At 40.1% G+C, this 21,451-nt stretch overlaps 1 protein-coding gene across 3 annotated transcripts; it reads right to left on the bottom strand.

The window, feature by feature from the left end:
• Positions 1-414: 414 nt before the first annotated feature.
• On the bottom strand, positions 415-16,200 carry C1D (C1D nuclear receptor corepressor). Of its 3 annotated transcripts, none has more exons than XM_050894049.1 (5): positions 16,181-16,200; positions 5,815-5,961; positions 4,396-4,462; positions 3,865-3,920; positions 415-961 (listed from the first exon to the last, which is right to left on the bottom strand). In XM_050894049.1, the coding sequence occupies exons 2-5, from the start codon at positions 5,959-5,961 to the stop codon at positions 785-787; spliced, it is 447 nt and encodes a 148-aa protein (XP_050750006.1). In that variant the 5' UTR covers positions 16,181-16,200; the 3' UTR covers positions 415-784. The 3 variants fall into 3 exon arrangements, with proteins under 3 accessions (XP_050750006.1, XP_050750005.1, XP_050750007.1); XM_050894048.1 differs by lacking the exon at positions 16,181-16,200 and adding an exon at positions 15,784-15,831; XM_050894050.1 differs by lacking the exon at positions 16,181-16,200 and adding an exon at positions 15,673-15,728.
• Between the last annotated feature and the right edge of the window lie 5,251 nt (positions 16,201-21,451).

The following is a 21,451-nucleotide window of genomic DNA, read 5'->3' as shown; positions in this document are numbered from 1 at the left end:
ACAGTCCTACCACCTGAGAGCACATTTCTCTCCCTCACAGTGTCAGCAGTAAGGGATGAGCACTGCAGCCAAAATTCCAATCAAATTCCTGCCTGTGCTCTTTCCTAATAGCTGTCCCCAGCCTGCTCCTTTTTTCAGACCCTACAAATTGCCCTTTGGGGCTATCTATTTTTTCCATTGACTAGACACAGTGGCTTAGAGTGGAATCCAGGCTGTTTGCTTGTGGCCCTTGAAGCTCGGTTTTCTCAGAGGCAACAGAAGTAAAGGAACATGGCATACGTTCAAGTTCAGAAGCTGAAACGGAAAGAGTTTAACACAGTGAATAAACCTTACAAAACTGTACAAATCCAGCATTTCACACAGTGATGTAATGAGAAAGTAAACATGGCTCTTTCATAAACACCACAGACTGGATAGCATTGTTTGAGACTTTTTATTCAGAAGATTAAGGACATACAAAAAAAGTGTCAATCGTTCAGCAGTAAAAAAATGGAATTCTTAGGCATTACATCACTAGTATCTATTACCAGCAAGCGTATGTCAGGTGATTATCATTTGAATAATGAAATGTTACTTCTCTCACATCAAATGGCACTTTCAGATAAACATACAATGTGATCACCTCAGTGACAAGTGTTCTGGACAAAATACAATCCTGTAAAATTCTTAAGTATAACTTAACCAAGATGTTGCTATACAGCACCTCTGCAAGATGCATGCAATGTGCAAAACATTTCGAAATAAGTTCTAGGTGTCTCTAATTAATATAAGGGGAAACAAAAATTTAGTCCATCTTTCTCTTTTTTCCTTTAGCAGGAGTTTTGGAGGTATGTTCACTTCCAGCATCTGGTTCCCAGAGTGCATTTCTTACAAATCTAGAAGCAGCTCCTTTATCGAGTGTGGATGCCTTTTTCTTGTCTGCTATTTCTTTGACCTTGTTCATGTATGTTCTTATTCTCTCCTAGGGAGGGGGGTAGGGGGGAAAAAGGAGGAAAAGTATATTTCATACCATTCTCCCAAGGTTGCTGCTAAAATAAAATCAGTGAGTAGAAGCTCTCCACACTGTACATTTCTATAACTATAATATCTATAAAAATAGCATAATTTAAATACATATACCAGGCTCTTTGCAAACTTGAGGCTTCCCCTTCAGCAGATTTTCCATCACAGGTACCTACCATACTAATATCTGCATGACATCCACTGTCATAGGAACATGAAGTCCTACAGAGATGAAGACTCCGCATCTAAATTACAGTGAGACGAGAATTGTTCTTGCAAGCAAAGTTAGAAAACAAAATACTGAACTCAGTTTGGAGTTTGGCCTACATAAAGATGGCAAAGTAATATTTAGATATTTGACATATTTATAGATGAATTATACTGCCTGACTACTGTCTACAAAAAAAAAAAAAAAAGAAAATTCAGCATGTCCAAGCAAAGCCAAAAAGCATCTTACACAAAATCAAAGATGTTACAAGCATTACACATGCAACTAAATAGAAGTCTTGTGGTTAAGATCCTGAAATGGTCAAGGGAGCTTATCAAGGAACCTATTTAAGGCAGCGTGATGACTTCCCAGCTGTACCAGAAGTTCCTTTTATGACCATAAATAACAAAAAAAGCCTGCTTCCACTGCCATTCCATAAAGCAAGGGGATACTTTCTTGCCATCTTAGCCTACCATAGTCATTTGGTGTGTAAGGGTTTTTTTTAACAAAGCATGGCTTGGATTCGGCCCCACCTAAGTATACCGTCCCAGCTTAACAATCTCATTTATGTGCCTACTCATCCTCATCTACTTCTGCAATTAATAAAGAAAATTACTTTGAGAGGGTAACTAAACCCCTCTAAGATGGGAATCACCCTCTGTTAAGTGCCTGCTTCTCTTCCCTGACTAGAGAGGACACTTACAGTAATTCTGTAAAATACATAAAAGTTTGGTTGATAGATTTCATGTCTACATATTTAGCCTAATATGGCCTTCAACTCTAGGGCCTTTAGGTGTTACTGTAATACGAACAACAGTAACATATATATATACACATACATAGAGCAGTCTACCTGATACCTGAATTATAAATGTGGATTAACAGAACATTTATGGATACTGCTAACTAAGTAAATGTTGATACTATGTAACCCACACATTTCTCACACAGCCATTGACAGCTCTTTGAATCTGAAACAAAAGTTACAAGATCTACACTACGGAACTGATTTTCAATTCTTCAGTGACCATTATAAGCAACTGATTTGTCAAAAAGTTGGCCACTCTTTCTGTATCAAAAACGTAGCTTTAATGAGAAGAGCTTTACAGGGTCTGAAATCGTGATAGACTGTAATATTTCTTTGGTGACTGAGATGGCTAATGAGAACAGGTGGCAAACCCACATGTATCAACATGGGGAAAAGGAGCTGACAAATCTCAACGTGACAAAAGAAATGAACTCTGATAGCTTGAGTGTGAGTTTTATTAATACAGTTTCAATCCCCGTGTATTCCTTGTATGTACACAAGGAGAGCAATTCTAAAAACAAAACAATTGTGACAGAACAGTCTTTTTTTATTCCCTTTCCGCATGAATAACGCTATCACAATGCTCTTGGAAGGAAGGAATGTGCATTCATTCACCTTGATACTTGTAAAAGGAAAAGAGAACTGGATAAGAATCTAGGCTATGATAATTCACTCATTCTTCAGAGTTAAAACGACTGGCAATTGTGAAGTAAAATACCAGCATAAAATATCCACAGCAGAAGAGATAAAATTTATTTTTTAGCATCGCTAAATTAACACAATATTCAGACACTATATAATATAGGAGGAACAAGAAACTGACTGAAAGCTCATGAAATATTAACTGATCCATTTTTTAATATGATACAGTCTAGACTACTGAAAACCTCACAAAATTAAAAATAGAAGTATTCTTGTTATTCAGGCTAGCTTTCCACATTTTTCAGTCCTACCTTCCGTTCTGCTGGTTATGTAAGGTTTACATTTAAGCTAAGTATTTTACGATTGCCCAGATTTAATATTTTCATTTATACAGAAATTAAAATGGGTAGCTATAAGTTTTGATTTCTATTTTTTCTTCAGGCTAAATGATTTGATTTTTTAAGTCAGCAGAATTTTCAAGATAGCCAGCCTTCTATACTGTAGTCATGCATCTAAATGGAATATAAAGACAAACCTAAAAGATTTATTATAGGTTGTAAATATGTCACTAATGCAGAATTACTGGACAATACACATACAACTGGTGCCAAAAAAGCTTTTAGCTTTGTTGCTGAACTGGATTCTTTACTGCTGAGAAAATGAATTAATGGAGGACTTGGAAGGGGGAGGGGGGGCTCTTTCCCGTCTTCGCTAGTAAATCAACCACACTATACTTTTAGAGTCATACAAAAGTAAGAAAAGGCAGCCTCAGAGATTAACATGATTCCAAGTATTTATAAGAAAAAAATGCCATACTGGAAGTTATAAATTATTATCAGACACGTAACACTTTTCCATTTAACAGATACAAGTGAAAAGCTGCTCTGTTCAGAATCCAATTCTCAAACAAAGGTGGAGAAAAGAAAAGATAAGATGACACCATTCATGTGCTTGTTCTTTTCTAATTTCAGCAGATGCTACAACTTTGCTTTAAACAGTACTGTTTGGAACTAAAAATATGACTTTCTTAACTTAGAGAGCCCAGCAGTGCATATGAACAGTTATATAACACCATGTAGCATATGCATGCTATTATGACAACATATCAATTTTAAATGTAGATATAAACATTTTTTTACTTCTATATGAGTTAACTGTCCTGGCCAAGTAAGATATTGCAGTGCATGCAGCGTAAGAATCTTACCAGTTCTTGTTTCACTGGATGTTCCTTTGGATTGATTCCCTGAGTAGCCAAGTATACTACAAGAAAAAAACATGGGTTTTTTGAAACGAAAGGCTGTCATGACTGAGGACCCAGTCAATCGGTCACATAGGAAAACTGTAGTTTCCACATAAAACCATTAATAAGAATTGGAGTTAACTGTGTTGTTAAGCATCTGACAAATTATTATCATCAAATATTGCAGCAAAAAAAACCCCAACCAAAACTAACATGGTTAAACTATCTGTCCTTAAAAGGACTGAAAAGGTTGCCATGAAAAAACATAAAGAAACATCCTCATGCATGTACAAAGTCAGCTTTTGTAAATATCAATTTCTGATTTAGAGTTTCAACATCATTTACCCTACGGATGGCAATAATTTGGGTCCTCAGGGTAATTACAAGTTTCTAATTATTTGGCTATGAAATATGATTATTTAATGTTTGCAGCTGTCTAGAAGGTGTTCACATGGCAATCATAAATACTACTTTTTCCTCCTACCACATACTTACCCCAGAACATTGAATTTAACGTGTACACCGAAACCAAATCCAGCTTTGCTTGCTCAAGAGGCTCTAACTAGAATAAAAAAAAACCACATTTGCACATTTTTAAGCAAGATGCACACAGATTTTAGTAATATGCACATTTTATAATTGTGAATGTATTCATAAAAACATACACACTGAATGAGCACATTTTTGCACCACAAGTTCACTGAGACCATGTCTCTGCCTGTTTCCGTGCCATCACAGAACGATTCTCTCCACTGCAAGTATTCATGTCATTTTCCCAGTCTGATGTTAAATGCCACAGTCCCATACGGCCAAAAGCACAAAAATCTCTCGGCACGTAGCTCTTAGACTACTGTTCCCATAGTCAGAAATAAGACCCTATTTTTCCACAGAAACTTAATTCAAAATAGTTGTTGCTATCAATGGAAGAAAAAAAAAAAAAAAGTCTTAAGATTGCTGAAGCTCAAATGTGAATATAGTATGCTACAGACAATCAATGAACATTAACACTACACATGGTGGACTGTGTGTTCAACGCATGCTGGAACACTTAGGGCTGTAAAGCAAAGGAAGAATAAAGGTAATGAGAGTTTTTTTCCCTGGACTGTCAAAGTCAATTTATTATTTTAGTCCTATAGGATTTCCAGAAACTCTGATAACATCATTGTACAGCTTACTAGTTCTAACATGGATACTGTCAAAAGATTGGTGTTGTCAAGACTGTTTTCTTCATAATTTATTTGTGTTAGAAATCCTCAGAGGATAAAGAAGTTCCCTCATGTGCTAGCTTTTTCTTGCCCTACAGAAAGAAATTACGTTAGGCTTTAAATGTTAAAAGATAGAGAGGCTAGTATGAAGTCTTCAGGCAGTACCTTGCTCTGTCTTTATGCCCTGAAAAAAACCCACATTTTACAGACTTACGCTTATAACATAGCTAGAGGAGACAGCTCAGTTTTTGAAGCACCAGGTTCTGCAAGTCTAGACTTCTGGAATCAGATCAATTCTCACTGCTGTCAATTCACCTCTACATCCTTCTGGGTATACCAAGTTCCATTAAGTTTGTTGTGAAAAGGTCTCAGACAAAAATGTGAATGACCTCTCCGTTATGAAAGAGCACTCAGCATGCACTTTAAGGAAGGTCAGGAATAAGCCAGAATGTCCTCTACCTAAATGACTCACTGGTAAGATCATCACTTTTCAGCTTGGAAGAGCATAAATTTCATTGTTTAGTTTGTAAGACCATCTGGATATCTTAGAAATGTAAGAATTTCAAATATTAGGTATCAAGGGTAGGAAGTGTCATATTTGTTATTTCTCTGTGCGGCGGCTAGCCTAACAGACCCTTTTATTTCAGTTTGGGTTCCCATATATTCTTGTATTAATAACAAAAAGGTTGTCAAAAGGAAGATTATTTACTTTTTGGAGAAGCTCACTCCTGGAAATGGACATCATTGTCTTCAGCATCTCATCTACAGAACCAAGAGATTTTTCAAATGCTGCAAGATAATCGTGAATTTCAGTGGGGTATTCTTCCGTATTAATATCATCTTCTGACATTTCCATCTGGAAAGAGGAAACAAAACTAATAATCTTTTCATTAAGTCCCTACAGAGTCAAAAGACTGTATTTTACAATAAAAAGCATTAGCATTCATTCATTAAACATTATAAGAAATGCCTATTTCTGAAGAGTTCTAGCAGGTAATGTCAATAGTGACACAGTTAAAGGTCCTGTAATTTCAGGGATATCTCCTAACTGCTGTGCAAAACGGCATGAAGGAGCATTACAAATGACATGACTATAGCACCTATTCTTGTAACAGTCCCAAACCAGTATTTAGCTTTTATGGTCTGTGATAGAAAGAAATTATTTGCTTGTTTAAAAGAAGTGCTCTATAAATCACAGTATATAAAGAGCTACACCAAGCAACAGGCAGGACACTAAAAAAAAAACCCAGGGATATGGCTTCAGCCTGTCTTAGGAACAGACATTACTTCAGCTTTAAAGCGGTTATTCAGCACCAGTTATGTCAGGGTCAGTTTCATCTTCCAATGCTAAATTTAGGAGTTGGTCCAAGAAATTCTTCTTGTGAACCCTGTATCCAGTTTTCTGAATTCTCTAAGGGGTATTATAATCTGCAATATAACTCTACCAGTAACAAAGCTGAGTTGATTTTGGGATTTCAGAATACTCTGGAAATCTTGTAGACACATCTATGCACAGCAACTGAGATAAGCAAAGATGTGAAAAATCCCAAAGCACTCCTTTTTTGATCCCAGCATTCATGGTAACATGGTATGGCTACTGCCAAGCCATCTGGCTGCTGGCTTACAATCGATATCTTTAATTCCTCTCAAATCATAAATCACGTGTTATCTTGAGGAGTTAATGTTACTTAAAGCTATGCTATTTCTACAACTTCTACTGATTGAGCAACAACTTTTGGAATGTATAAGGAAAGAAGAGAAGAAATATATAATTTTCCTGCCTATTTGGTGAGCTGCATCAAGAACAGTGGGAGCACCTGGATCACTGCAGTCCTTCCTACTTAGTATCAGTGTGATAATCCCACTACCCAGCTGAGTACAGAGGGCGGGAACGTAAGCTGGAGAAACTGCACTTTATGAACACCAAGCCACACAGCCAGTGCAAACAGCAAGGAAACAGCAAACAGCTGTCACATCACTGGAGTTTGTTTTAGATAATGATTTGATCTTTCCCTTTTCCTGGCAAGAGCGTGGTATGTGTGAGAGAGGTTTCTTTTTATTTATATTGTCTCCTGGAGGTCAAACAGGAGGAAGATTGGGAGGAAAAACAGTGTGGAGCTACTCAAGCTTGTCTGCAACTCCAGTTTTAACCGCACCAGCGTGATTCCAGAAATATGATCAGCCAGTTAACAAGCCCAGTTTCACTGCTGTTGTTTGCATAGTTTAGAATTATAATCCTACTCAGCTGCATGACTTTTCATCCTGGTCAGAGCTGTTTTTCAGATTGAGTACAGAATCACAATGCTAACCATGACATGTTGAAGGTCCCCTCCCTACCCCAGCATGTAACTCACACATGTAAATACTGTTTCAGTCAGCTGCAGAAGACCTAAGCAAGAAAGCTGAGCTGGGCCTACAAGATGCTGCCCACAGAAAGGCAAAATACCAATACAATCATTTCTCGTATTTACAATAGTATTGTTTGTGTTTTGTTCTGTCTTGGCCACCTGCATTATAATCACCCTTCTTAGGTTGATTAAAAGAGTCCAGAAACAATGTTTGTTGTTAACTTTTAGTCATATCATACAGCATAAAAAACACTGAAAGCTACAGAAGAAACTAGATTTTCCCAGCTGTTAATACAGTTAAGCTTGGTTAGAAGGTGTCTGTCAATACACATTTACTATATTTACAGATACAGGGAGAGAGGTGTAATCCAATCCAACAATCATCTACAGAGTTTACCATCACTACAATACTTATCTACTATGGTCTTAATTTGATGGACAGGCATGAACATAGTGATAAATTCCAACTTTTCTCTCTTCCCTTTATCAGGGCATCCAGTACCAGCAACTGCAGGAATAAAAAAGCCACCTCCAAAAACCTGTAGCAGGAGTGTGTTATCAATCAAAACTAACTCAAGCTATTTTACAGCAGTTGCAAGGATAAACAGTCACTAGAGCATACATGATATTCTTTCCAATATCCCAAGCTAGACCTAAAGAATAAGACAGAGAAAGAATAGGAAGATAGAAGAAAAGATAACAGATACAGTCCAAAATATATTTTTCTATGATTGCTGTCTCATGAACCAGAAAGAATTAAGTTTGCCCTTGTATCACGAAGTATTTACTTGACACTGTCAATTAGCAAGGAAAGGGGAAAAAATGCATCAGCCTTCAATGGAACAAGGCTGAACATTAGCCCGTGTACAGTACCCTTCATTGATAAGTCCACTGCCCAGGGAGGGGGAAAAATTTGTTGAACTTGTGTTTTCTGTTAATTTCAACAGGAACTAGCAAGTTCCTACTCCTGCTGCGTAGGGACCTCTCTCTTTTCATTAGACTATTGTTTCAGCATTACTAATCTCTAAGCAGGATATGTTACAGTGTTGGCACATGCCAACAATAAGGCAGCAGTCAACAGCCTAAAATAGTTTTGATAACATTAAATCAACAAGAGCAAACTTACACTACATTAGAAAAAGCGTACACCGGAAACTCCACAAAATTGTTTCTGCCAAAATCAACACACAGACTGCACAGTCACACCTGCAGAATGACAGAGCCAAGGATGGGAGGAACTGAGACCACATCAGTGATTCTCTAAACATACCTAAAGGCTATACTGCCCTCAATAGTTACGTTTCAGTTATTAAACACAACAAAATTTTCCTCAAATTTTATAAGTGTTTCTCTATATATTTTGAACAAGCAGAAATTTAATTCCGTTCCTGAAGTCGATGTTTACTACACAGGTTTTCTCTGTTGAATTTGCTGACTTTCAACAAAATTTTATTTGGCACAGAGATCCCACTTAAAAAAATTAAGGACAGTACAAATATTCAGATAAGAGAAGTTATGAAAATACTTGCTGGGTAAGCATGTGAATAATGGGGAAGTCTAAGGGAAATAAGGATAAAACAGCATTTTCATTATCAAGTAATAACACTTGTGATGCAGAACACATAATCTGTGCTTGTGTGCATGATGATAATACTGTATAAGATCTTTAATTTTGAGAATGCAAAGGAAAGTTCACAACCCATAAACATAAAATAGAAAAAGCCTACTTTGATTAAGGACATCGAGGCAAACAAATAGCGATGAAAAATGTGGTATGACTTCATAACATCAATCTACCAGCAACAACTTTCCCTTTTAACCCTGAGCTCAAAAACTGCCATGTAGTTTTTGGGAAGACAGCATAAAAGAGAAATATATTTGAGGAAGAAAAGGACTTAAAATCACAAAAGTAAACCATTTTCATGAGAAAATTTATTCATTGTATTTAAATCTGATCAAAAATTGTCTTATGAGTTTCCACAGATGGAAAATCTCTGAATATTCTGAAATTTCTGAAAAATTCTGAATAAATTCTCATTTATTCAGAAACATGACTACATTTATTTAAACTTCTGCTTAGAAAACAAGGAACACCTTGTTTTCTCTCCAGTCAACACAGCATAAACCAGAGCAAGTAATACACTCAACCTGCAAAAAGGGAAGGGAGGGAAATATCAGACATTATGAACCACAGAAAAGACACAAATATGAAAAGGAGAAAGCAAGAGAAAATACGTCATCTTCTGCAGACTGTATAAAAAAGACTAAACAGGTGACAATCAGAAGCAGTTTGTGGTAGTGCTAATGTGGCTATTGATCTAAGATCTGACTGACTTAAATGCTGTATTAAGGAAGTTGAAATAAAAACAAACAAAATACAGATGATTGTGCACAATACAACTAGCAAAATCATCCGTCTTTACATTTATCTTTCAGGAGAATGAAGAACAGAACCCTGCAGACCCCTTTCAAGAAAAGCACACCCATGACTGGCAAACAAAGGTAAGAAAAGGAGAAAGGGAAACTGCAGACAACTTGCAGGTGGCTTTTATGAATAATCTTTGAATATATCTGGTGCTTTAACACAAGCCTTAGGAAGTAATTGCCAGCTGGCTTAAAAACCAAAACCAAACCTCCCTTCCTGCCCACCCCCACAGCAGAACTGTATCTGTCATACTGAAAGATATAACTCTAATTAGGCCCTGGGTACCTCTATGAAAGATTTTGCTGAAGATACGTGGTGAAAGTAATGGAAGCTACATGCATATATCAACATGGCAATAGGAAACCCCAAAAGACAGACTTAAAAAATGCTCAGTGTTAGTGTCATGCACACGGTTTTCAACTGGAATTAAAACTGCAAGTTCAGGATAAAAATGGTGTATTTGAAGTATTTTGTAACATGCAAACAGAAGACAAAAGTAATTTATCATCCTTCATTCTGCTTAACATTGCAACTCACTTCACACTTCATGTTAATTCTTACCTATTTCTTAAGCACTAGAAGGCCTTGTCTTCATACTGAGCTCAGATCTTTTATTTTTTCAGATTATTCATCTAACAAAAATCAGATTAGACTTGCCTTCTTTTCATGGATATTTATGGATTATATAGAGAAAACCAAAACAAACCCAAAACCTTTTGGTCAGGGCATATAAAAACATTCTCAAATTCAAAACAAATGCATTAGCAACATCAATATGACAAACCATTTCTGTCAGCTCCTAAAAACTGACACTGTCCTCCCTCTCGTGAGTTCTGACTCACAACCTGCAGTGCATGTAGCTGATGTGCAAGCGCAGCAGAGTCGTCCCTTCTGCTCCAACAATGCAGTTCACTGCTGTGGCTATAGGACAACAGAGCAACAAGGAACAAGCATCTTAAAGCTACCACAGATCATGACTAAGCTCTTTGATCACAAACCTCTTTTGGGCAGAGAAATCCACTTTATTCCATGTTTGGCAAAGCTCTGAAGTATGATAGGCTCCAATCTGTGACAGACGCTCCTCAGCATTATTGCTGCATAATAAATAATTAGTTGCCCGCTAGTCATCACTGTGTCCACAGATCTGTTTTGCTACTAATGCCTTTCAAGCCAGCTTGGGGCAGCTGGAGAGCACATCTAGTACAATTAGTCAGAGCGCTCTCGCAACGCCAACTCACAATCTTGTTTGCAAGAAAGATTTCCATTGCAAAAGTAATTAAGCCTACCATGAAATACCAAGTATGCACCAACAGGCTTATCTTGATCCCCTTAAAAATATCCCAACTCAAGCCATGGTAGTTAGCCAATGCACAATTTGCACTATATTACAAATGGGCAACAGCCGAGCAATCATTTTTAACCCTGCCTTCAAAGCTAGGCTCCAGTCAGCGTCTCAACGTGCACAGACGAACCCTACAAAACCGCTCACAGCCATCAGGCTCTTGCTGATGCCACTGAGTTAAAGTCTCTTGAGACTCAAAGGATTTGCAAAGTTTATTCTGATCTGTTTTAAAAGAAGATTAAAATTTAAAGGGAGGGAATAATATTTTTGAGGCTCGCTTACACTTCAGCCCACGGTGGATATCACATGAGAAAACGGGTATCTCAGCTTGGCTTAAACAACCCATATTCACTACAGGCCCGTCTATATCCACACAAACCGACTATGATGTAAACCTTAAACTCAATCAGCATGATTCTTAAAACATTTTTATTCTCTGTAATCACCTGTCCTAGATTCCACATCTTTGATGACATAGTCATTTCCTCTTCTGAACAAATGCAATATGCCCTGGCTCTTGTTCTGCTCCAACCTGTCAGTACACCCATCAGTAAGCACAATGATAAAACCACCTTTCTTTAGGTATGTCCAGAACACTTCTTAGTGAGAGGTTTTCATAAAAGCTCTCACACTCAGACTATGCTACCATTGCTCAGTTCAAGACTGGGGCTTTAAAGTGATGTTAAATTTGTGCGTCTAAACTGGTCTTTAAAACATATACTTTTGGTTGCACTGAAATACTAGCAAGAACTTCTTGTACAGCAGAATACTGTCTCCTTGCACAAAACAGTTTACACACAGTGGGTGTTTGTTCGTGACAGCAATCAATACTGAATACTTCTGTCCTACCAAATTTGCAGTGAACGGGAGATAACCTGCCTCTAGTCTATAGCTCCTGTATGCTCTAAACCATGGAGTTTACTACCTCTTCTAAAATCTGCTGTCACTCTCCACTGGTATCAGGACCATGAATATCCAGAGTTAAAGCCAAGGAGTTTTTTAATCCTTTTAAACTGCTGACCTCCTTTGTTTCCTTTAGTCACTAGTTCCACAATGCGTGAAAAAGTACTTCCTTTTATCAGAATTCAATTTCCTGTATTTGCACTTCATGCAGTACCTTTCTCCACTGTTTCAAACAGCGACCCCAATCTATTTTTGGCTGTTCATTATTTGACTGTGCTAACAAGACTCTGTTCAACTATTAGAAGCATATTTACCCATTTTTTGGTTGAACATAACACAGTAACTGTGGGATGTTGTGTTCTAAGCATCAATCTTATTGATGCAGAAGAAAAAGGGGAAAATCTTTTCTGCCTATCCCCTAAATAGAATTTAAGACCTGATAACCTGACAAAAAGGAGAGCAACTACTATCAGCAAAGAAAAGGGATATGCAAAATCACAGAAGTGAGGGAGTAATAGGGAAAACTCATTTGGTGACATGGAGTTTTTACAGGGATTGAAATAGATGAAATAAAACATTGTAGGCTGGAGAACAGAGATGCGCTCTAGCCTGGCACAGGAAGAGAGGGCATGGCAGTAACCACAGCCTGACATGGAAGAGAGAACAAAGAACCAGGAGAATAGAGGAAGCTAGGAAAAAGAAACCTGAGCAATTTCCCAGCACAGAAAAATGGAGCTTACACCGAACAGCATGCATGGGGAACACTGCCTGCGTGAAGAGGTAACTAAATGTGGTGTGTATCCCAAGGCCCAGCAGAATGCCTCATAGCAAGCCTGCATGAAGAATGGAGAAGAGCAAATAGTTACAGTAAACAAAGAGAGCTCAGACAAAGGTAATAAACTCTGCAACCTCAAAGCTTTCATAGTCTGTTATCACAGCCCCTTGGCATCATCTCTAAAGTTAACAATATCAAGCTTCACTCATTGTTACCCCTCAATCAATCACCTTTGTTTCTTCCTTCTGTGCTGCCTTTTCCAGTTCTGGTTCTGCAACATCTACCTGGAGCTGTGGTGACCAGTGCACCGTTTATTTATTTAAAAGAATTGATGTTTTTTTCAGTTCACCATTCCATTCCATATACAGCCTACAATTTTCTACTGCTGCCATTAAAAACAATTTTTACTCAATGCAAGCAGTTCATATGAAAACTGTGCACAGATGAAGACCAACTGTGCACAGATGAAGAATTCATTCTAAAAATCTTAAACCACTTCAAAGAGAAATGCGCTAATCAGAAAGGTTTGTGTGACTTCTGCACCGCATTTTTGATAAGAAGCCTAAGAATTCTCACAATCACTTTCAAGTTGTTGTGCAAAGCATTTGACACCGTCCAGCACAACATCCTTGTCTCTAAATTGGAGAGACATGGATTTGATTGACGGACCATTTGGTGAATAAGGAATTGGCTGGATGGTCGCACTCAAAGAGTTGCAGTCAACGGCCCGATGTTCGAGTGGAGACCATTGACAAGTGCTGTTCCTCAGGGGTTGGTATTGGGACTGGCGCTATTTAACATCTTTGTCAGCAACATGGACAGCGGGATTGAGCACACCCTCAGCAAGTCTGCCGACGATAGCAAGCTGTGTGGTGCGGTCGACACGCTGGAGGGAAGGGATGCCATCCAGAGGGACCTTGACAGGCTTGAGAGGTGGGCCCGTGCGAACCTCATGAAGTTCAACAAGGCCAAATGCAAGGTCCTGCATATGTGTCGGGGCAGTCCCAAGCACAAATACAGGCTGGGCGATGAGTGGATTGAGAGCAGCCCTGCAGAGAAGGACTTGGGGCTATTAGTGGATGAAAAACTGAATATGAGCCAGCAATGTGCACTCGCAGCCCAGAAAGCCAATCGCATCCTGGGCTGCATTAAAAGAAGTGTGACCAGCAGATCGAGGGAGGTGATTCTCCCCTTCTACTCCCCTCTTGTGAGACCCCCACCTGGAGTACTGTGTTCAGCTCTGGGGCCCCCAGCGTAAGAAAGACATGGACCTTCTCGAGCGGGTCCAGAGGAGGGCCACAAAGATGATCAGGAGGCTAGAGCACCTCCCCTATGAAGACAGGCTGAGAGAGTTGGGGTTGTTCAGCCTGGAGAAGAGAAGGCTCCGGGGAGACCTTATAGCGGCCTTCCAATACTTAAAGGGGGCCCTACAGGAAAGATGGGGAGGGACTCTTTGTCAGGGAGTGTAGTGATAGGACGAGGGGTAATGGTTTTAAACTGAAAGAGGGTAGGTTTAGGTTAGATATTAGGAAGAAATTCCTTACTGTGAGGGTGGTGAGACACTGGAACAGGTTGCCCAGAGAAGTTGTGGATGCCCCATCCTTGGACGTGTTCAAGGCCAGGTTGGATGGGGCTTTGAGCAACCTGGTCTCGGGGAAGGTGTCCCGGCCCATGGCCAGGGGGTTGCAACTAGATGATCTTTAAGGTCCCTTCCAACCCAAACCATTCTGTGATTCTAAGTTTCTCACGTTCTGGGGTGTAGCGTTGTGTTAAGTGCTTTCTGATTTCTTTAGCAAGGGTCATACTGCCATAGGATTAGCAATATCCAAGTATTTTAGATTGGAAGTGTTCTTTTATATTTTTAAAACCAAGAAATGTGCCAGACGCCTTTCAATTTTGATTTATTTTACAATCAAGTCTTTCCACTTCTGTTTGTCTCAAAAATGAGGCCTTTTAATTAGCATAATCTGAAGTTTAATTTGCACATCAAAGTCCCTTCTAGGTTGCTAACAGCAACTAAGCTTGCCATCAGAAAGCTGTGACAAAGCATAAGGAAGGGGACATCTTCACCTCTGCAGCAACATGAGAGAACCGTAACAAGATCTACTTTATTACAAAGTACTTGAGCTTAGTAATTTTCAGTACCACCTGCCTTTCTGTTAAGGGAAAAGAGTGCTGCTAAACTATTTTAACCATGGCCTGTATGTGCAAACTGTATCTTCTCTTTGAAAAACACATTGTTCTTACAACAGTTACCAAGTTCTCAAGGCTCCTCGAGTTGCCACACCATTTTACTGACTTTTAATTGGAACGTAACCATTGACTGCCTACAGTACAGCCTTCCTAGGCGCAACCATCCTTAAGGCATGACTCCAGCTGAAAAGCCTATAGTCCATATTCTCTTTTTCATGGGTAGCTAAACAAGTCATGCATTAAACTGTGTTTATGCTCACTAACAAAATCGGTACCGCACACAACTTGACCCTCAGTTCTGAGAGGTTACGGAGGAGTGTCCACGCATTTGGGGCAGCGACAACAGAACAACCCGGATTGTTTAACGTTGACTTACAGCTCCCATGGAAACCTAGTTTAGCTCCTAGGCCACACACAGGTTCCTTGATCACATGCATACCAGGTGAAGTAGATATGCACGCAAATCGAGGCTTTCCCAACAGTTTATAACCAAAATCCCCTGTTCTAACACCTCTTTGTGAAAGACGAAACACCTTACCGATCCTTTAGAGACACGGTAAAATGGGATTTTAGCATCTGACCTGACTTCCCGAACGCGTTCGGTCACAAGATTTCCTGAAGGAGCTGGATGTACCCTCGAAGACCCACACAGGACTGCTGCTTACAGCACACCGCCGTGGCGTGACACTAACCTTTTCTGCCAACGTCACCTCTGCGTCTCTTCTCAACAGACTGAAAACCTACGGTGTCGAGATAACCCACTTGTGAACAATCGTCAGAGGCCCCGACTCCCGACAACGCACCTCCCCCTTGTCAAACGCCTCTGAAAAACCCTAAAACCCCACGAAGCGATCTGACTGCGTTTCTCGCTCCTACCCCAACGACAGACCTTCGTTTCCCTCTCCCAGGCCCACCACCGCCCCAGCTCGCCGGCTGCGCGAGACCCCGAGCCGTACCACCCAGCGGCGGGGAAGGGGGGAAAGCGGGCAGGCCCATCTCGGGGAGGGGGGGGGGGAACGGACGGGGAGCGCCTATGCAGCCCCACGCGCGGGGTGAGGACAAGGGAGAGGCGGGAGGAGCCGCTCTTACCTCCGGGCAGGCGGCCTAGACCCACACCCGACGCGTGGGGCGTGGTAGAGCCCCGAAGGGGCGGGGCCTCCTCCGGCGCGCAGCGGTGACGTCAGTGCCAGGGCCGTTGGGCGCGAGAGGCGGCGATTGTTACACGCGTGTCCGCCGTGGGGCGACTGCGGGTAACGTGGGCGGGGGGCAAGGCGGGTGCCGCGTCTCGGCGGATAACCGCGTGTGGTGCGCCCACGCGCCCTTCCCCGTAGTGCGGGTGTTTACTGCGTGTAGCCGGAATACTGGTGACGTGCCAGGTACAGTGATGACAGCGGCTTCCGTCCGTAACAGAAAGAATCGGGCCCGCTCTTTTAGGGCAGAAAACATGCTTTTCGGCAGCCAGCTCGTTTAAGGTGGAGGAGGTGAACAGCCGGCATGTCTCCGGCTGTTGCCAAACGCTTCCAGTTGCTTCCTGGAAAAAGGGAGGCACAAACTGGTTTTAGAGATGGTCCCTTAATGCCAGAGATCTCTTGTTGACACGGAGGCATCCCGGGGGGAGGACGTCAGTTCCTGGCTGAGGCTGCACATCTTCACCTCATCCTCGATTGAGGGTTGGTTTCTAATAGCGTTATTGGTTGTAATTTCCACTGTGTTTCTCCTCAAGATTTCTGCAAATAAATCTGGGTTCAAATGCAGTGGATTAATATTTCTCCGCTGCAAGAGCTTGCTGACTGGAAGATTGTACAAACACATCTGTGGCTCCCAAAGATAAGATCCGCATTTTACAGATTTACATTCTGATAAATAGTAAAACAGAAGTCAGTATCCGCATCAAAAGTATTGGCATTACTAGCCAGAGACCTCTTTCGCCTCCTGTCTGTTCACAATCTCATCTGAAGCTTATTGTAACTAAAGTCTGCAGCCTATCCCCTCCAAGGCAGATTAAGATAGGATCACTGGAATCCTTCAGTGTGGTTGAAGAGGGCCTGTTCTCAACTATAGGTTACGCAGGAGTGTATGTGGCTGATTAAGTCATGGCTGGTTGCCTGAAGGGAATGTGCTGAGCTGGCTTACTCAGCATCAGGGTTTCTAGAGGAAGAGAAAAACAGGTCCAGTCTGAAGAAGGATGAGGTCAAGGCTGGGGAAAGTGGAAAAGTGTATTCGTAGGGGGAACAGGACTAGCGGTTTGGGGTCTTATCTAGCTCCAGTGCACTTCTCTGTGCCTTCAATGCAATTTAAAATATTGCAAAAGTGAGCTTCCTTTTAATGAGTTGGTTTACATCTAAGTGCTGTACTATGCCTATTCTAATTAAATCAGTATGAACTGCAAATGAGAGTCTTTCTCCCTACTCCCAGTTGGAAGCATATCTCAAGATCTTCAGATGGGGTAGTTACTTGTTTACATCTTATCATCTCCTTTTCCTCCAGGAGATTGAGAGGTTTAGGTTTTCAGTTTCAACCAAAAATGGCTGCAAAAGCAATACAAATATTTTTTTTGTAACAGAGTATTTATGAAACCAGCAAACACAGGGATTCTTTAAAAGCCTTTCAGCTGTATGTGGGATGCACGTACAGATAGTAGAACCACTGGGGTAGGGAATGGTATCCCTACTGTCTGCTAATATTTTAGTGTAATAATATAATGTTTCACTGAATTTTCATAACCATTTCTTATTTTCAAAAAAAGACAGTCTTAATTATTTCATCTTGTTCATTTTTACTAGTACAACTACAGAATTATGCACTGTAGGTAAAAGGGAATTTAGGAGATTTTTTTTCAAAAAATTCAGAAATGCAACAGTCTGAAGGGTAGCAGAGAAATAGCAAGACCTGCACTCCTAAATAAAATAATAGTTTGCACTTCCAGTGCACCAAGTGTCTACAAGGACCTCAGAACACTTGACATGTGTTTAGTTCATTCTTACCTCAGTATTCACATGTCACAGGTTGGGAAATACAGAGAGGGAAGTTGATTGATAGACTAATTGATTTACCAAATGTTAGGTAGAAGTTTCTGCCAGAGTCTTACTTCCTAAACCCAATATTTTGTTTCAATTACAAGATCAAAGGAGAATGCAACACATGCTGATCAATGTTCAGATTCAGCCAACTCTGTAGAAGATTGTAACCACGTATAGCATTAATGCATTACAGGTTGTACTTGGAGTACTTCACGATCATACAGTGTGGCGCTCTGTCTCCTTCTAGTGGTTTACATTTGTTATAGATTTGCTACTGGCTCCACACTACTACAGATTTATACCTTTGTTCAGTTAACTGGAGTTCCTATACTGAGTGCCATAAGTCTTGGAACTTCTTGAGGCAGTTCACTCAGAGGATTACTAGGTATATAAGCATTCGTTTTCTGTTTAAAATGGCTGTGTTGCTTGTTTGGTTTTCAAGAGCAGAGACTGAGGAGTTAAGGATTTACATTTATCCCAGCCAAAATCTGATTGAGATACAGCTCATATAATTCAATTCTTTTATGCTGGTGCCACTCTGAAAATATATTATGATTTTATATATGGATATCTATACAAAAATCTATCCAAGAAAAGCTATACTGCCATCCGGTACTTAATGGAAGCCATTTCATTTGAGAGGCCTATGAATGATTATTGATTTTTCTCTATCATTCCCAAAACAACAGAAAACAATCCTGAATATTTTCTCCAAAGCAGTCAAAGTGACAGGCATCTTTAACATAATTACTCCTTTATTGTGATGTATCTTGTTCATTGTACATACTACATATTGCCTCCTGCAGAGGCAATGTTCTTTGTGGAGCAGACGTGGAGGCCAAATCCTGTAGGCTTGACCTCACTGGAAACATTATGCTTACAGCCTGGGTCATGCAAAGCACCACAGCCTGACATACAGACCAGCTGTGGCAACTCCAACTCCCAGAAACAATGCCACTGAAAAAGCTTTTGGAGATGCTCGTATAGAAGACAAGATAAATAAAAAAACGGCCTAGATTCTTCTGCTGTGAATCTGGTGTGAATACAAAGAATGATGCTGGAAGCTGCTTGTAACAAAAAGGTTAATAAATCGTCGACAGGATAAAAGTACAGATGCTAAAATCAGACCAAAAGCAAAAGGTGGTTGTAATAGGCATCTGTAGTCATCCTAAGGGAGAAAATAAAGCAACAGAACTGCTTTGTCTGCAAGTCCAGCTTCTTCTGACACTAGTTGCTCTTTTTGGCCTTTTAATGTGAGTCTTAATGAGAGCAGCAGAAATAGTTCATTAAATAATTCAACCTTTCTAAGTAGACACTTTTATCAGGTGCCCACCATAAGCCCTTTCTAGCAATTACTGGAAAGCCTGTACATCCAAACACAGAGAACATTCCCTTTTATTCTGTCAGTCTCTGTCTTAAACCTCTAGAGATTCAGCAACCATGCTGAAAATGCTAAACCAATACAGACTTAAATGAGATTAAGTCAGTGAGAGTACAGCTACGCTGTGTTGAAACTAAACTGAGAAAATTTGTGTTACCTCTGGTCAGTCTGTAGCTTGCGTTTAAAATGTGTTTGTCTAAACTTGTGCAACATCACATTTTAAACTATTTCAAGAGTTAGTCTGCACCTGTGTTACCTGAGCTGCAGACCATTTCATGACAGTTCCTGGCCTAGCATGTTTAAAGTCAAGTTATGGCCAAAGTCATTAAAAAGCAGAGTATGAGATGGTACCTTTTAAAATCCCAGGTCGGAGCATGCAGACCAGTTTGGGAGATGTTAGTATGTGTAGTACACTTGTGTCTGAAGGGCCTCAGCCACACTGGGCATTTCTGGGATAAGCATTTTGTGATAGTGAGGCCTGTTTCTTTGCAATATAATCTAATGAATTTGCAATCTGATTTATTGGCAGGCCAGCAAGTTACTAGAAGACGGTGTAGCCGGAGTAAGCTCAAGCATGGACATCCATCTGCTGACCAGTACCTGCCTGCCTACGTGCACTTGCCACTCAGTGAAAGAGGAGTGAGTACCTGATGTTTCCTCTGGCATATCAGAAGACAAATACTTGCAAAAGGGACAGTTACGGGCAGCTGCCTGGCCTAATGGCATGTTTATGGTAACTTATGTCTCTGCCTGTATTCTACAGAGACCAGATATATGCAGGGAGTGGGGAGGCAGGGCAGGAATAGAGAGTTTACAGTGAGTTATTACAAGGCGGATGGTGAGTCCAGGAAGAGAGCCAAAGACACCTGGCTGCCAGGTTTGTGCCCCAGCCACTAGATAGGGTAAGAAGGGGAATAAAGTCTTGAGGCTATCCCACAGGGATGTCTCACATCTTCAGGAACTAAAAAAACCTGTAGCAGTGACACTTAGGACAGCGGAAAAGAAGTGTAACCTCCAAAATTTTCCATGTTGTGATACAGTTTGCCAGACTCAGGGACAGTGTATGTGGCAGCCTAAGCCCAGGTGAACTTAGACTCACCTTTCAGTTAAAATGCTCTGGAAATGTTTTTTTTCTGCACTCAAATTAAATTAGAATGACTATAAGCCTACTAAACACAGACTCTTTTCCCTTTTGAAAACATAACATTTCTAATCAAAATACAGATGTAAAAGTACATGGAAAGAAGGAAACTGAGCTTGATGTAGCTTTGTTTTAGGGAGGAAGAATAATATAATTCAATAAGACTAGCTTAAACCCTCTGATTAAAGCTTTTTTAACATAACAGATAGGGAGGATGAGATCTACACTGAGATAAAGATAGTTAGTACAGATCAAAAGGGCCTGTGTTCATGCCAACTAGATTAAATGACAGGATGTGGTAAAGTGCTGAGTACCATATCTGGTTACTTTACATACAAAGCTTTATTCGCTGAATGTAGATATATCTATTAGGTTATATGCATTTATATATGGAAACTGTAGAAATAAATTGAAAGCAATCTACCATGTGTAGAGTATTTGTTCTGATACTGTTCTAAGATTGCATTTCTTCCAATTAGTATGTAAAGCTGTAATTTTTAATAGCTGTCTCTCTCACTAAGATTGTGGAAGTAAATTGTATTAGAAATTGAGGTTTATTTCTAAACGCATTAGCATTCCACCATTCTCACTTGTTAGCTTCTGTGCATAAATGCAATAGAACCATATATTTCATACTCCAACTTCATTTTAGCAGGAAGCCTAGGACAACTTTAGGAGTAAATTAAACTTAGGACCCAAATTGCAGTTGTCATTTTAAAGGGGTTTTTTATATTTATTTATCTGCACATGGCCCCTGAAGAGGCAGGACACAGGACTGGAAGGCTCTTTGGTCTAACCCACTGTGGCTGCTCTTATGT

The sequence above is a fragment of the Gymnogyps californianus genome, chromosome 3 (assembly GCF_018139145.2).
Source record: "Gymnogyps californianus isolate 813 chromosome 3, ASM1813914v2, whole genome shotgun sequence".
Lineage (NCBI taxonomy): Eukaryota > Metazoa > Chordata > Aves > Accipitriformes > Cathartidae > Gymnogyps > Gymnogyps californianus.
The sequence above is the reverse complement of the archived record's forward strand: the minus strand, read 5'-3'. Positions and strand labels throughout refer to the sequence as shown.

Coding starts and splice junctions, on each gene's coding strand:
- C1D (XM_050894049.1), bottom strand. CDS start 5,961: ATGGAAATGTCAGAAGATGATATTAATACGGAAGAATACCCCACTGAA. Junction 3,921..4,395: donor GTTAAATTCAATGTTCTGGG/GTAAGTATGTGG, acceptor TTTTTCTTGTAG/TATACTTGGCTACTCAGGGA. Junction 962..3,864: donor ATCCAGTGAAACAAGAACTG/GTAAGATTCTTA, acceptor CCCCCTCCCTAG/GAGAGAATAAGAACATACAT.